Source organism: Nanorana parkeri, unplaced genomic scaffold (genome assembly GCF_000935625.1).
Source record: "Nanorana parkeri isolate BGI_ZX_2015 unplaced genomic scaffold, ASM93562v1 scaffold41, whole genome shotgun sequence".
NCBI classification, from domain to species: Eukaryota; Metazoa; Chordata; class Amphibia; order Anura; family Dicroglossidae; genus Nanorana; species Nanorana parkeri.
The window spans coordinates 2,455,872-2,470,462 of NW_017306309.1; the positions used below are offsets into that span (position 1 = coordinate 2,455,872).

General features: G+C 38.8%; 1 protein-coding gene across 1 annotated transcript in view; it reads left to right on the forward strand.

The window, feature by feature from the left end:
• The window catches only part of BMPER (BMP binding endothelial regulator), a 229,496-nt gene that overhangs the window by 66,348 nt on the left and 148,557 nt on the right, over window positions 1-14,591 (forward strand). Inside the window, exon 3 of the mRNA XM_018571321.1 lies at window positions 8,218-8,317. Coding sequence (XP_018426823.1) covers window positions 8,218-8,317 — 100 coding nt within the window. The remainder of the gene's footprint in view (window positions 1-8,217; window positions 8,318-14,591) is intronic.

The following is a 14,591-nucleotide window of genomic DNA, read 5'->3' on the forward strand; positions in this document are numbered from 1 at the left end:
ATACAATAGTTCAGCAGGGGGGATTTCCCCACCCATACTGTTTAGCATGAATGGAGGAATCTGTTAGACTTTTTTTGTTCACCCTACAGTCTGTAAGAAAAAAAATCTACTAGTGTACGGATAGCTTTAAAATGACCCTGTCAGGTTAATATAAGTACCCAGAAAGATATTGTTGTAAAAAAAAAAAGACAGCAAATACTGACCTCTCTTACTGTCCACACTGCAGAATGCTATTCTTCTAAAGAGATACATTTTCTTCAGACGTCTGCCTATAAACCAACACTTTGGACAGTGTCAATCTCCTTGTCTTCCGCTGAGCACAGTGGTTGCTACTGTTGACCTCCACATTCCTATTTTGCCCTGTAGTAGCATAAAGGTCAGCAGGAGGAACCACTGAGTACCGTCGAGGACATGCGGGATCGACATTCCTGAAAATGTCTCTTAAAGGAAGTGGAATTTGGCAGCATGGACAAGGGAAGCGGTAAGTATTTACTCTTATTTTACAGGGATATCTTTTTGAGAACGTTTTATATACCTGACAGGGTTGCTTTAATGGACTGGGATTAGAAGCACTGTGTTGTAATTGCATAGTCTATATCCACCAATAGAACGTGTGTTAGTGCAGTGTTTGCTGAACCAAACCCCACTCCTCTGGGAATATTTCATTGAATTAAGCCTAAGTAGCCTTTTAAATAATTACAACCTGAATTTCATCAGCAGAATGCAGAGTATGGGATCTTTAACAGTGATGGACATCTGCAATCACCTAAATGAGTCATTTTCAGGTTGTAATGATTTTGTCCCCCAATAAAACAATAATATTCAAATGTTGTGCAGTAATGTATTGTAAATTGTTAAAAAAAATGTATATGGTGCACTATGCTATGCATAAAAATGTTATATTATGCCTGCAAAATAGTATTTTTCTAATATATAATTCTTTTAAATATATTTAAAACCTGTTTACTTTATAAATGCTTCTGAATATGACTCCAGCAAGAGCTGCTAAAATGGTGAAAGCTCTGTATAATGGGTTTCCACATAACACATTCCATAGAAGTATCTGTCATGCTTAACTTCTTGCAGAAGTGTTCTGGCAGGCCTATTTTATCATGTCAGATTTTTTTTGTCCTCTGAATTTGTTTTAGCTAAAAAATAAATCTGTCACATCTCCAAAGTACTTAACCTGACATCATAAGTACAAATTTGGAACCCAGAGGTGCCTGTACATAACGTTCTTTACCCTCCAGAGTACCCTAAGAGAACCTGACATGCTTAATATGCAAAAGTCACCACAGCAGTTCTTTCTCCACATGGTGTGTAGGTATCCAAACTGGACACTTAAAGTTACATAGTTACATAGTATTTGAGGTTGAATAAAGACACATAAGAAAAAACATGGAGGAAAGGGTTTATGGAGAGATATAGTAAACCAGCATTGCTTGATCATAATAGCTGATGCAACTCATAAATAACATTATTAAATACATACATGGATGCAATATTCCAATTTAGACCAACATAGTTTATCCCTCGTCATTGACTAGCCCAACATACATACATACATTGGTAAAGTTCTAAAGCCTATCGGCCATGATTAGTTCAACATGATCAATTCATTGGTGTGTTCTTCAAGCTGTATTTCAGATAATTCTTCCCAACATGATTAATCTTCCCAACATGATTAATCATGTTGGGAAGAATTATCTGAAATACAGCTTGAAGAACACACCAATGAATTGATCATGTTGAACTAATCATGGCCGATAGGCTTTAGAACTTTACCAATGTATGTATGTATGTTGGGCTAGTCAATGACGAGGGATAAACTATGTTGGTCTAAATTGGAATATTGCATCCATGTATGTATTTAATAATGTTATTTATGAGTTGCATCAGCTATTATGACCAAGCAATGCTTTTATTGAAATGAATTTATGTACAATACATTTGATATAATTTTATGTATGGTTTACTATATCTCTCCATAAACCCTTTCCTCCACGTTTTTTCTTCTTCTTATGTATTACTCATGAGGGGGATAGATTAATGAAAGGAGCCAAGGTGGAGGCGACCCACTATAAGTTTCTTTGTCAGATTGTTTTATGTTAAAACATCAGAGGGTTTAATGTCACTTTAAGGGTGTATGTATTCATAATGAAAATTAAAGTGTAAGCTTCCCTTCGGGCTGCGGCCCATGTAAGTGGCTGAAAAATGTATGTAAAGCAGCACTGTATCCTTCATAAATAATAAGAAATTCCATTTTTGGAGGACCATTGGGCTTCTGGTACGGCATGGTTGTATCAAGGCTGTTTGTACAATGTCCAAGCATCACATACGTTAGATATTTGTTTTTGTTCAATTAAAAAGGAAATATTTAAACACAAGTTTCCTTATCCTTTTTCACTTAGTCCCCTAAGCAGATGTAGTGACCTCCCACCACCCCCACCCTCCAAATCTCTATACTCACCACAGGTGAAGAAGCAGGCCAGAGTTGTAAACATTGCCCAGGACTTTGAAAGTGACATTTAGGTAAGAGTAAAGCTTTGATGGGAGAAGGTAGGCTGCATCTGCTGAGGGGAATGGGGAAAAGCCATTTGTTCTTTCAATATACAATGTTTTATTGCCTTGCAATGTGTCTCTGACCTTGGTAGCAAATTTGACTACTTTAAAAGAGGTAGTTCCCTAGCATAGTCCTCATCATAACCCTCTCTTCTTCTTTTGGGAGTGTCTATTAACTGTATGTGCTTTTATATTGTAAGCTCTCATGGGCAGGACCCTCCTTACTATCTTGTCTTGATTTGTATTGTAACTGTAATGTCTTTCTTATATTGTAAGGTGCTGCACAAAATGTTAGCACTATATAAATCCTGTATACTAATATACTAATAATGTGCTGGCCCAGCTTCTCTGCCCCTTTCCTCACCTTCTTACATAACTTTTTTTGAAAGCAGCTGAGGGAGGACAAAGAAGAATACTATAGAGCAGCCTTTCTCAACCAGAGTGCCGTGGCACCCTCAGGGGTGCCTTAAAATTTTCAATGATGTAAAGAGGGCTTGTGATGTGAAAGAGGGGGACTCTGATGTGAAGGGGGTCTTGTGATGTGAAAGGGGGCTGTGATGTGAAGAAGACTCTAATGTAAAAAAGGGAACCCCGCTTTTTTTGTGTTTTTATCTTGTATAAGGGTCTTGCATAGATTTTAGAGGGACCACAGGTCATATTTTACATTTTAGACTGGGGTGCCTTGAGAGTTTGCATATTTTTAAAGGGTACCATGAATGAAAAAAGGTTGTGAAAAACTGCTATAGAGTGTTACTGAAGTTAAAGCTCTGGATCTGCTGCGACTCATGACATAACATCCAAGATGGCAATGCCCAGCAGCAGTCTTGGTTGTCTACAAAGGGGATACCTTTACATTTAAATGCCATGCATATATTAAATCCACAAACAATCTTAAGGGAAGATTATTGTTGAAATAGTCTGGAGACAGGGTAACTTTAATTTGGGAAGGCTTCATGTGCTGGCTTCGAAAGTAAAAATATATATAAAATAAAATGATAAAAAGAAGCAATTATTTATTTCCAAAAGATAATATTATTGTTTATATAGTATGATTTACTTTGATCACCTCAAAAACTGAGTGACATGTTAATTTATAACCAAGTAATACAATGTTGTTGGACATGAAAGGCTGTCAGATGTCTGTACATACAACGCATCTTCTGGTTGTTAATGAATCGTACATTTCCTTAAATGAGCGGAACTTCATTTCCTTTTTGCAGGGTGAAAGAGGATTGAGTTAGGCGGCTGAAATAATAAACTCTAGCCAGTCCCTTGTGGCATGTCACTGTTTCCACTTCTGTGCTGTTCTAATTTCATTCCTCAGTCAGTTCTGCATGTCACTTGTAAAAATGAATTACTGTGCCATGATAACAAATGCTTGTTGATTCCAAAGGTGCATTATACATGACAAGGTGGAGTTGTTGTTCCTGCTTGCGGAGCACAAGAACGTGTTTATCATGCTACACTGTCTCAAATGACAAACACAACACAACTGTGATATTTTCATGAGTACTTCAATATTTCTTTTATAACTTTCTGAGAAAAATGAAAGGATCCCTTCCCTGGACAGAATCACAAAATAGTTAAACTAACCAACATTACCACTTAATGACCATTTAAAGTGAAAATAGGAAAATGTATATAAATCAACTTTAGGACTAATAAAACAAACTAGTAACTTACCATCTCTATGCTGATGACACTCAAATCTATCTCTCCACTCCTCAGCTCAACCTCTCAGTTTCATAACACATCACTAGTTTACTAGCTGACCAATCAGTGTGGGTGTCAGTGTGGGCGTCACATCACATCCTTAAACTCAATCTGTCAAAAACTGAGCTCATAATATTTCCTTCCCACATGTCCCTTCCCCCAACTTCTCAATTGAGATCAATATCACAATTAAGAGGTGAAAGTAATGGGGTATCCTCAAGAGCGGGGAAACCAAAGTGATCCAGACCTCAGAAATTCAAAATATTCATATATATTCCCAAGGAGTGTGGAACCCACAATATGCAGTAGAGAAAAATCCCTTTGGGGCATATTATTTCTTTACTCAATATCACAATTACCAGTCCCTCCACACATGCCAGGGTACTAGCTGTAATGGTGGACTCTGACCTCTCCTTCAGGCCTCACATCCCACATTTTCAAAATTCACCCCTTCTTCCAAAAGACCGACATATAAAATTAAAAATACCAACAACAACATACAAAGCCATCTAAAACTCTGCCCCAGATAGGTGACCAACCTCGTCTCAAAATATCACCCAAAACATCCTCTCCACTTCTCCCCATCTCCTCCTTCCATGCATACTTCCAGGACTTCTCCAGAACATCTGCCATCCTCTGGAACTCCTTACCACCTCCTATCCAGCAATCTTCTACTCTGCCTGCCTTCATGCATTCCATATCCTCTTGAAAACTGTACATTATCTTCTGTATCACTTACATTTCCTTGTAGATTGTAAGCCCTTACACGCAAGACCCTTTTAATCCACTTGTATGGAATTGTATTGTAACTGTACCGTCTCCCCATATTTTGTAAAGTGCTGTGCAAACTGGCCCTCTATAAATCCTGTATAATAATACAAATAGGTAATAATAACTTTTAATGTGAAAAATAACAATATCAAAACAGCTTTTGTGTGTGTGCTCCGTGCATGCACAAACATTCACCAATTTGGTCTGAAAATGGGAAGAGATTTTGACCTGTTTAGCCATTTCTGCTCCACTGGATAGGGGAACCCAGGAGTTGACTAGATGTGTGGCAAATTTGCTTAAAAGACTCCTGTTTCTGGGCCAAGTGGGCCTCTCATCCACAAGTACAAATAATTAACAAGCAAATATTTTCTTCAGAGGCCTTTAGAACTTTTGGACTTGATCTCCTGAGGTGAACTGGAGTCAGCAATTAAACCTTTATAGCAAGTGAATGGTTCCATTTGGGACAGCAAGGTCCATTCCTATATCCAGATGTAGTATCCAGTGAAAGTTCTCTATCATTTTCTTCAGCTCGAATCCAGAAAACATCTCACAGAGTTACTAAAAGAGACCTTCCAAAATAGACCTACTAAAAGAGACCTTCCAAAAGTCTATGCTGCATAACGTCCTTTTTCTCTTTCTTGTTCTGCTTCTGTTGACTAATCACTTTCATTTGTGGCTGTGAGAAACATTAACATTTTTAAATCAGTCTTTCTTTTTGTGAGAGACAGCAAGGAGCAGATGTGTATGGAAGTACATCTCCTATACTATACACAGAGGTTCTCATATGCCCAGATTTCGCAAATTTGACTGCAAAAGTGGAAATACACTTAACAAAAGCCATCTCTGACCTCTGTAGCTGAAAGATAAATTCTAAGGTGTTTCTTATCATTCTGCTCTCCCCCTTTACGTTCAAGCTTAGAAGGCTGGCAGGCTGCCAACTCACAGCTGGAAGGGGCGCAGGGTGAGTTGAGCTGCTTCAAATGTTGAGCTGTATCAAAGGGAAAGGGTTTGTGCTAAACACTATGAGGCCTTCAGATGGGCTTCAGTTTCCACTGCTTTCTAAAGTAATTTACGGAAGATCACTTTTCAGAGGGCAGTGAAGCAGCGCCTGCCAGGCATTCAGGAGGCAATACTGCTGCCTCCTAATTGCAGGTTTTTTAAAATAAAAAACCCCAGTGGCACGTTGCATTACATGCTGTATATTTTATGCCACACTGGATCGCAAAGCATCGTGGCTGTGGCAATGTATTCAGCAATGTGCGGATGTGTGAATGAGGTCTGAGGATGAATTATACCACAGTGCCTGTAGTTACATAAGGCAAGTTCATAAGTTCACTGCTTGTTAAAACTGTTTAAATATTTAAATAGCATGGCCCATTGCTACTTTAAAAACTGAGCAGGTACGTAATGATCCCTTTATGTATCTTGAGAATTCATTTTCACTATTGATTGGAGTGTGCCTCTCCTGGACACTACTTACTAGAGAAAGACATACAAAGTGAAGAAACCCTTTTTATTACTTACCAGTCAGTTTTCATCCATTGATACATTTTTTTGCAGCAGTATAACAAGTGTTCCTTAAGGAGATCGGATTTATTTATGATATTATTATTTTTTTGGTGGCTTTTAGTGTTTTTATATTTTCATTACCCTGAGTTTAAATTTAAAATTAATCTTCGTATATGTAAGTACAGTATGTGTGTCGGACAGCTTATTAAAACTAAACCACCTAAACTTCACCTAAACCTTTTTTTTAACTTTTGGAAAAAGTTCAGATGTATTAAATGTCCGTAACTTTTTATTGCTGTCTTTTTTTTATTAGGGATAATTCTCTTAAGATAATGTTTGGTCAGTAGGACAAGTAGAGAGGAGAATCACTTCAGCGGTAACAGTGAAAGCACTTTTGTTTACTGTAAAATGGAGGGTAAAAACCTCTTACGGAGATTTAGAAAGAGATTTGGAATATTGGTGAAGATCCCCAACTAAACAAAAAAAAAAAAGGAAAGTGTAAAGGAAAGTAATCCCAGGCAGCTCAGTTCCTCTCTGCCATGCTTCTTCCAATCACTCTCTGCTACCAGCACACCTGTGGCCTCCTGACTATTCTGCCCAGCCCGCTAAACAGTTCTTCCTCTGCTTTGTGTACCGGGGCAGAGCCAAAGTCTAGCTGCCAATGCAGGCAGTAGAAGTCTTCCTCTCCGGGGTCCCTGCTTCCCCCCCTGCCGCACTGTCCAAACGCTATGTTGGAGAGAAGCAATCAAAAATTATTGGTTAAATCTAATATTACTTTTTCCACCCACTCCTTTTCCTTTACACTGGCCTTTCAAAAGAACACATTCAATATTTAGAGACTGAATGAAAGGTTTAGCATAGTCCAGCACGTTTTATGAGTAAAATTGTAAATAGTTTTTTATAGATGTCTATAAATCAGACCAAAAAAGGGACAACTGAGAAGTAAAGGGGGGCAGAGGGTTTTGGTTCCAAAAGAGAAACAACCCCCCCAAATGAGGAACAATCGGGAACTTTTCTTTAATGTGTTCTGGCTTGTGTAGAGATATTTGTAAAAAATTGAAATATTGAATCTGAAAAAGAAAATGCTAAATTAATGTGTGGTATTTTATAGATGTTTTATACAAGAAAAACACAATGTGAATCTGGAGCTATCATGGGGTTATAGAGAAACTGTCCTTCACTCCCAACATACAGACAGGAAACACCTGAAATCTTAAAGATTGTCCTGAAATAAGAATACCACTTTTAAATATAAGCACTTCTGATTTTTAGTAGGAAAATATGAGTAATCAAAATATACACAGTGCAATTATCCTAAAATATGTCTGTATATGTATATAAAATTAGAAACAATTGTTTTTAATATATTGCAATTTAGTGATCTGTAAAATATAAAAAAAAGAACCTGAAATACACTATGCCTGTGTCAGTTAATTACGTATCTCTAATAGCCTGCAGCTACTGCTCATCAGATTCATTGGAGTTGGGGTATAATTTGTTAGATTAATGATTGATTCTATTATAATGAGCTCTACTGAGATACAGCTGATCAGAAAAATAAAACTCTGCACATTTCAGCCCAGAAATAGACTATATCATGAGAAATATACATTAATTAAAGCAAAGAAAACTCATGGCAAGTTTTTTTTTCATGTCTTTTAGAACAGAGAAGTGACCTGCAAGAGAGAAAAGTGCCCGGTGGTGTCCAAGGATTGTGCTCTGGTTGTCAAACAGAGGGGAGCTTGCTGTGAACGCTGTAAAGGTGCGTTTTTTTAATGGTATTCCTCATTGTCTTTTTTATGACTTAAATATTGTGATATATCATATTGCTTAATACAGCGATCTGCAAAGCCAGTAAAGTCAGTTGATTATTTTTGAGCTCTGTATCTGTTAGGATCCAGAGCGCCTCCAGGTGGCGCTGGAGCTAAGCCCTGCGGTTTCCGTACTCACCTGCAGGTGTTTCCAGGCACCCAGGAGCTGTCAGGTACCAGACCTCCACTGGGTGGTGCTGGAAACTGCAACTCCAGGGCTCAACTGCAGGTGTCTCCCAGCTGCCACCAATCATCCACCACCTGGTGCTCCCTGGGAGGTTACTTAAGCCCACCCTGCAGTCAGGTCTGTGGCTCAGTATCAGTATTGTGTCCTGTAACCTGCTTCTGTTCCAGAGTCCTGTATCCTGTTTATGTTCCCTGCTTGTTGTCCGGAACCGTGACCTGCTTATGTTCCTGAGTCCTGAGTCCTGTTAGCTCCTTGTACCCTGACCTTTTGTCTCTTATTTCCCCTGGTGTTTTGCTTTGCTCCCTGGGTGTGTTTGCCTGTTACTTCTTGCATGTGGTGTTGTTTAGATGTAGTTGGTTGCTAAGACTTGTTTCTGTTTGTATTATTCTGGTTGGCATATTAAAACGGTAAATCATACATTCTGCCTTGTCCTGTGTGGTCACACGTGTTTGGTCTCCCTGTGTGGGTACCTGCGCAGGTGTGGGGTCACCTGTGCCGGTATCTCTGACAGTATCCATGTTTTTCCAGAATTTCCTTGTTTAGGCAGTTAGATCATTTAAATGGTAAGTTGGTAAAAAAGTTACCAAAAAGGTTATTACTTACTTGTGTCTCCGCTGTTCGCTCCCGTCTGAAGATCTGAAAAATTCTCGAGCAGCCCTGAAGGATCATGGATCGGTCACATGCGCAGTAGAGATCTTTGGCCGGGAGAAGAGGAGAGACACAGGATAAGTCAATGCAAGCAGCCCGGTAGCGTGCACGCACACAGGCTCCGTGGGATAGGAAGACACAGCAGTCAACGCTGGATCAGAGAGCGACACCAGCGCTGGAGGGACTCCTGAAAACTACTGGAAAGAAGAAGATGGCATAATTTAAGGTAAGTCCTTAAAGCAGCATGGGGGGGTGAATTTTAGACTTTATTGTCACTTTAATAAATGAGGTGAAGCTCAGCTGCACTGCTTACCCCGCTCTATAAATTAGTAGGACTGTATTCAACTGACTATAGTTGTTCAGGCTGAGAATACAGAATTGTAATATGCTTAATGGATTTTGTATCATTTTCATTATTGGGTTTTACTAATCACAATAAAAATACAGAAAAGGAATGTTGAGTAGAAAGCACTAAGCAGAAGACATTAAACCTCTGGTGTGCCTGCTTGCTAATTTATGTATATATGTTAGTTTTGGAACTGCTGATATGTTATTGTAGTATATAAGTATATCATGGACTCTATACTAAGGTGACATTTTGGTTCTAGGTGGAGCCTGTTGGGCAGAGTCTAGAAAAAAAAAAAAAGCAAAATTATTCTGTCACAACTACTGCTTCATGTATTTACACATACCTTCCTGAGACTCATCTGTACGGATAGTATGACAACCTACTGACTTGGTGATATTCACAGATAGGGTCCAACTTGATACGAAGACTCAAAGTAGAATCCAATGTAGTTTATTTGCCTTCTCAATACAGAGGATGTGATTCTTTGTCATTTTTAAAATGACAAGACGCTCTTACCTCAGTGAGGGGTGATGCAGAAAGGAAGAACAGAAAAGAGGCTGTGAAGGTCTAGCAGATGACTGTACCAATGTACAGAAAGCAGCAGGGGTGAAGGGAAGATACCAAGTTATACCACAGATTAGGCTGTAACAATGCTAATCTACCAGTAGTAGCTAGAAAACAGCATAACACAATTAAATGCAATGTAATATCTATGTAGTGTAACTGAAACAGCAGAAATAATAAAAATGACACTGGCTGTGGCAGCACAAATATAATACAGAAAAGCAAACTAATGCCTAAGTCTAGACAATTGTTATTTTGTTTTAGATATAGTGGAGGAAGAGTTAAAATGTATTTCTGTACGTGACTCCATTAAGTAGATTTTGCCTCATTTCCTTTCCTTGCAATTTGGGATAGGTTGGCACATGGACTGGAAGGCTCAGGCAGCTATAAAAATTGATAACAATTGCAACTCTTCCCTGCTACCAAAAATGCGGTTTTGTGTATGTTATTTTGGAGGGATTCCCCATCAATTACAGCCCTGAGAGTTTTGGCTGGCATTTGGCTTGAATATCGGTTATCTACATTGCAGATATGGGGACTTATATATACATACTTTGCCATGCCCAAAAGGAGCACCAGATGTAGTTATAATAATAGCTTGCTCAGCATAGATTATATTAGTTACTGTTGTGTTCTGCTATGCATTCACAGGCTATTACCGCCAACTCCTGCAGTAACAACCAGAAAAAAACCTTGCAAGAACATATGGTAGACCACAGTGCAACATAGTAAAAAAAAAAAGAGGAACAAGCAGGTTTTGAGGGGAAGTGCACAGTGCATCTCTTGAATCACTCCTCCCAACAGTTTCTGCTCCCTCTGGGGCTGACTGACTAAGCTGCTGTCTGCCTCATAAACTTGGAGATCTGGCAATAACATTGAATTCCCAAACATCTTTGGGAGAAACCCAAAGATTTCCTTGGTCTACTGCTAATCTTCAAACACAATACGTGTGCTACCACCTTCAGCATGAGTATTGTGCTATGAATATGCACATCATTGATGGGAAGGTAGAGGAGTAGATACTGAAGAAAGTGTATAATGGCTGTTCCTGAAAATGCTCACCCGGCCACCAGATTGCATTTGTGCAGATGGCCATTGTCTAATGTGTCTAAGCAACATATGAGCTTGAGGGTTGCATGAAGGGTGATGGACTATTTTTTTTAACACCTGTATACAGCCTAAAACTATAAAAACGCTGTTTGGTTTATCTGGCCAATCCATCAGTCTAGAACATGCGCAGTTAGGCATTATTAACCTCTTACAGTGCGTATTTGGATGGAATGTGCATGAGTTGGCTCTTTTTGGTGTGCCTATGCTACAGGTGAACATGTCACCTTACCTACAGACCTTACCTATAGGGCACTTCCAGTGAGATGGAAGAAAAATCACTGCTGTAATGGTGCCATCATCATGGCGAAACTGGAGAGTTGTAATTTAACGTGGGCAGCAAAAGCGCCTAGCTAATTGTTTGCAGAGTGACCCGTCATCCCTGCAGTCAGACAGAATCTATTCAGTGCACACTGTGGAGGTTAATCTAAAGCAGCATTAGAAGAGCATGATGGTCATGACAATATAAATCTAATGCACATTTTCAGCTTTGCTCTGCTTTTACAGCATCTACTGTATGTGCACGCACAAGGGCGGAATTGGATGGGAGTAAGGTGTAGTATGGGGTTTTGGTGATACTGTATTGAGTAGAGGAAAGGTGGATGCAGAGGAAGTGGAAAAGAGAAGTAGGTAGGGATCATTGGAGAGGGAAATTAGGTGCAGGATATGGTGGATTCTGGAGGAAGACAAACAAGTTAGAGATTTTGCTAAACCTGCAACCCATACTTAAATGCCTTAATCTGTGCACTTTTGCTAATACTGTTAAAAAGCTTCACATGTTAAATATGTTTCTATTTAATATATCAACTTTAAAGAGACTCTATCACTTTGCCCATTCAGGCTAAATTGACAGGTTTTCTTTTAATAAAATATCTTCTACTTGTTGATATTCACTTTGCCTGCGCAAACCCATTGCTCCATACCTCTGTTTGACCCCGAAATCCAATCACAGTATAAGTTCTTTGTTCGCATTTGTTGGAACTTATGCAGGATTAATTGATTTTCCCTTCTTCTCCAAATGTGACTGTTAGGACCTGGCAATTCAATAAACAAAATACCTTAGTATCTATGAGGTTTTAAGAGGCATCAGGCTCTAATTTCAAAAGGTAAAACATTTATTGACATGTTTGATTAAAAATCCAACATTATTACATAATATTTATATAGCGCCAACAATTTGTGCAGCGCTTTACAATATAAGGAAGACATTACAATCACAATAAAATTCAAGACAAGATGGTAAGGAGGGCCCTGCCCCCGAGGGCTTACAATCTAAAAGGGGAGGGTGAAGTGATACATGAGGAATTAGCTGTGTGGGGATGAATTGTTTAATATCAACATTAAAAACAGTATTGCAAAAACAATTACCTCAATTCTGCCTCTCACTGCCACATAACTCTTATACAAGTCAATTCTTAACTTCCTTAGTACTTATTTCATTAAATATGATGCAGTCCATCTTTGTAAGTTATGTCCATTTTTTGGTCTTTTTCCACTGGAACACCTGGAATTATTAGCCCTGTGGAGCTATGATATGAGGCTAGGACCTGGCAATTGGTGGCCTTGGCCCGAGCACTGAATTGGAAGGAGGTCATGTGCTTCCCCTATACCTGGATACCTTGGGTATTTACCCTAGCAGAACATGCCATTTTGCCCAATTAGTTGGGCATTACAAAAATATGTGTTGCTGTTGTTCTCCCGAAGGTATAACTGTATGGAGGATATCCTTGTTTTTAATATAGAAATTATGCTCTCCAAATCACAGTGGTGGATGGGGAGCTCAGCTCTTGAGTATCCCCCACAGATGGCATTATATCAAACCAGTAGTCTATATAGTGCGACAATTATGATGACATCAATTTTGCCACATGCAGCATGCAGACACAGACACTCCTTATCCCACTGCCCAACAGAACAATTGGCATGCAGCATGGACGTATTGTGAGCTCTTCTTTTTCCTTCTTGCATATATGGGTTCTAATTAAAAAAACATTGCCTTAATCTGAGTGAGGACATGCAAAAATAAAATCCCCATTTTTGACTAACATGAAGAAATGTGTTAAGCATTAAATCAGTGAATTGTAATGAACTGGTTTTTATGCAGATCTTAAAATCTGTTAGAAATAAATTTGGCTTAACACTTGAATGCCTCTGTGGACTATTAAAATAGTGTTAATTAGGGAGCTTACCACTTTTCAACATTTTTATTTCAGTTATTATACTAATACATCAGGATGTGAAACCAGCAGTTATACAGACACATTTAATTGTGATGAAATAATGCAAGTACTTTGGCATCATCTTGTGTTTTCGTGTTTGCCTGTCTAGATCTGTCTCTAAGGATGAATTTATCAAAACTTCTATAAACCATTTGTGGCAGATGTTTCTTCGTACAGTTTATTTCACATGTCAAATGTAATTTTTAAATGTAAAAAATAAGAGCAAGGGAAGGGTAGCCTAGTAGCAGATATTCATAGATGAGGGTTATGCTGTAGTATATGTTTAGTTTGTGGTTTAGTCTGCTTTGTGCTTATACAATGACTTATCTATACAATGAACATTAAGCTGGATTCTAGTTTGTCTAGTCATCATGTGATCTTTAAGTTCATATGTAACCCTTTATTGCCTTATACTAGGTGTTCATTAAATGAATACAACACATAGTACAATATTTGGATTTTCTAAAAGAATGACTAAGCATTATATATAGAGCAAGGATATGTAAAGCTCAACTCTAGGCAAATAATTACAGAGTTGAAATACATATATACGGCATGTTTAACCTGCTAAAGCTTTTGTAATTATGTTTAGGCAAGCTTATGATCCAGACATTTCTGCCTGAAAGCACCACCAGATACCTTTCCTGTTCCAGCTTGGTCAAAAGTAACCCCCCTCCCATCCCCCAGGTCTGCTTACTGGATAATGCTGGAGCAGCAGCTCACTGATGAGGCTCATCCCTGCGTTCTTTTTGTAAGCATATTCAGAGTGTTTGATGGCACTGGGCAAAGCAATAGAGCTCTGAATAGCTTAGAGTGCTGACTGTCCTCACAGTAGAACTCTTCCTAAGCAGGGGATTACACAAAGCTAACATAAAGAAGAATGTATGCAATTATGTAAGCTATATTTAGAAATACATGTCCTGCATATATGTATACGCAGGAGTTCAGCTGTAAAGGAGAACTATGAGATGAGTGATTTCCACTCACCTCATAGTTCTAAGCCGACCTGTGACAATGAGACTGTCACAGGTCGGCTCAGTAGATCGCTGTAGCTCGCGGTATACTGAGCTTAGGGTAACAGGAGGACGCTAGTTTGTGTCCTCCCGTTACCCCAAGGAGAACTATGGGGAAAAACACTGACCCCATAGTTC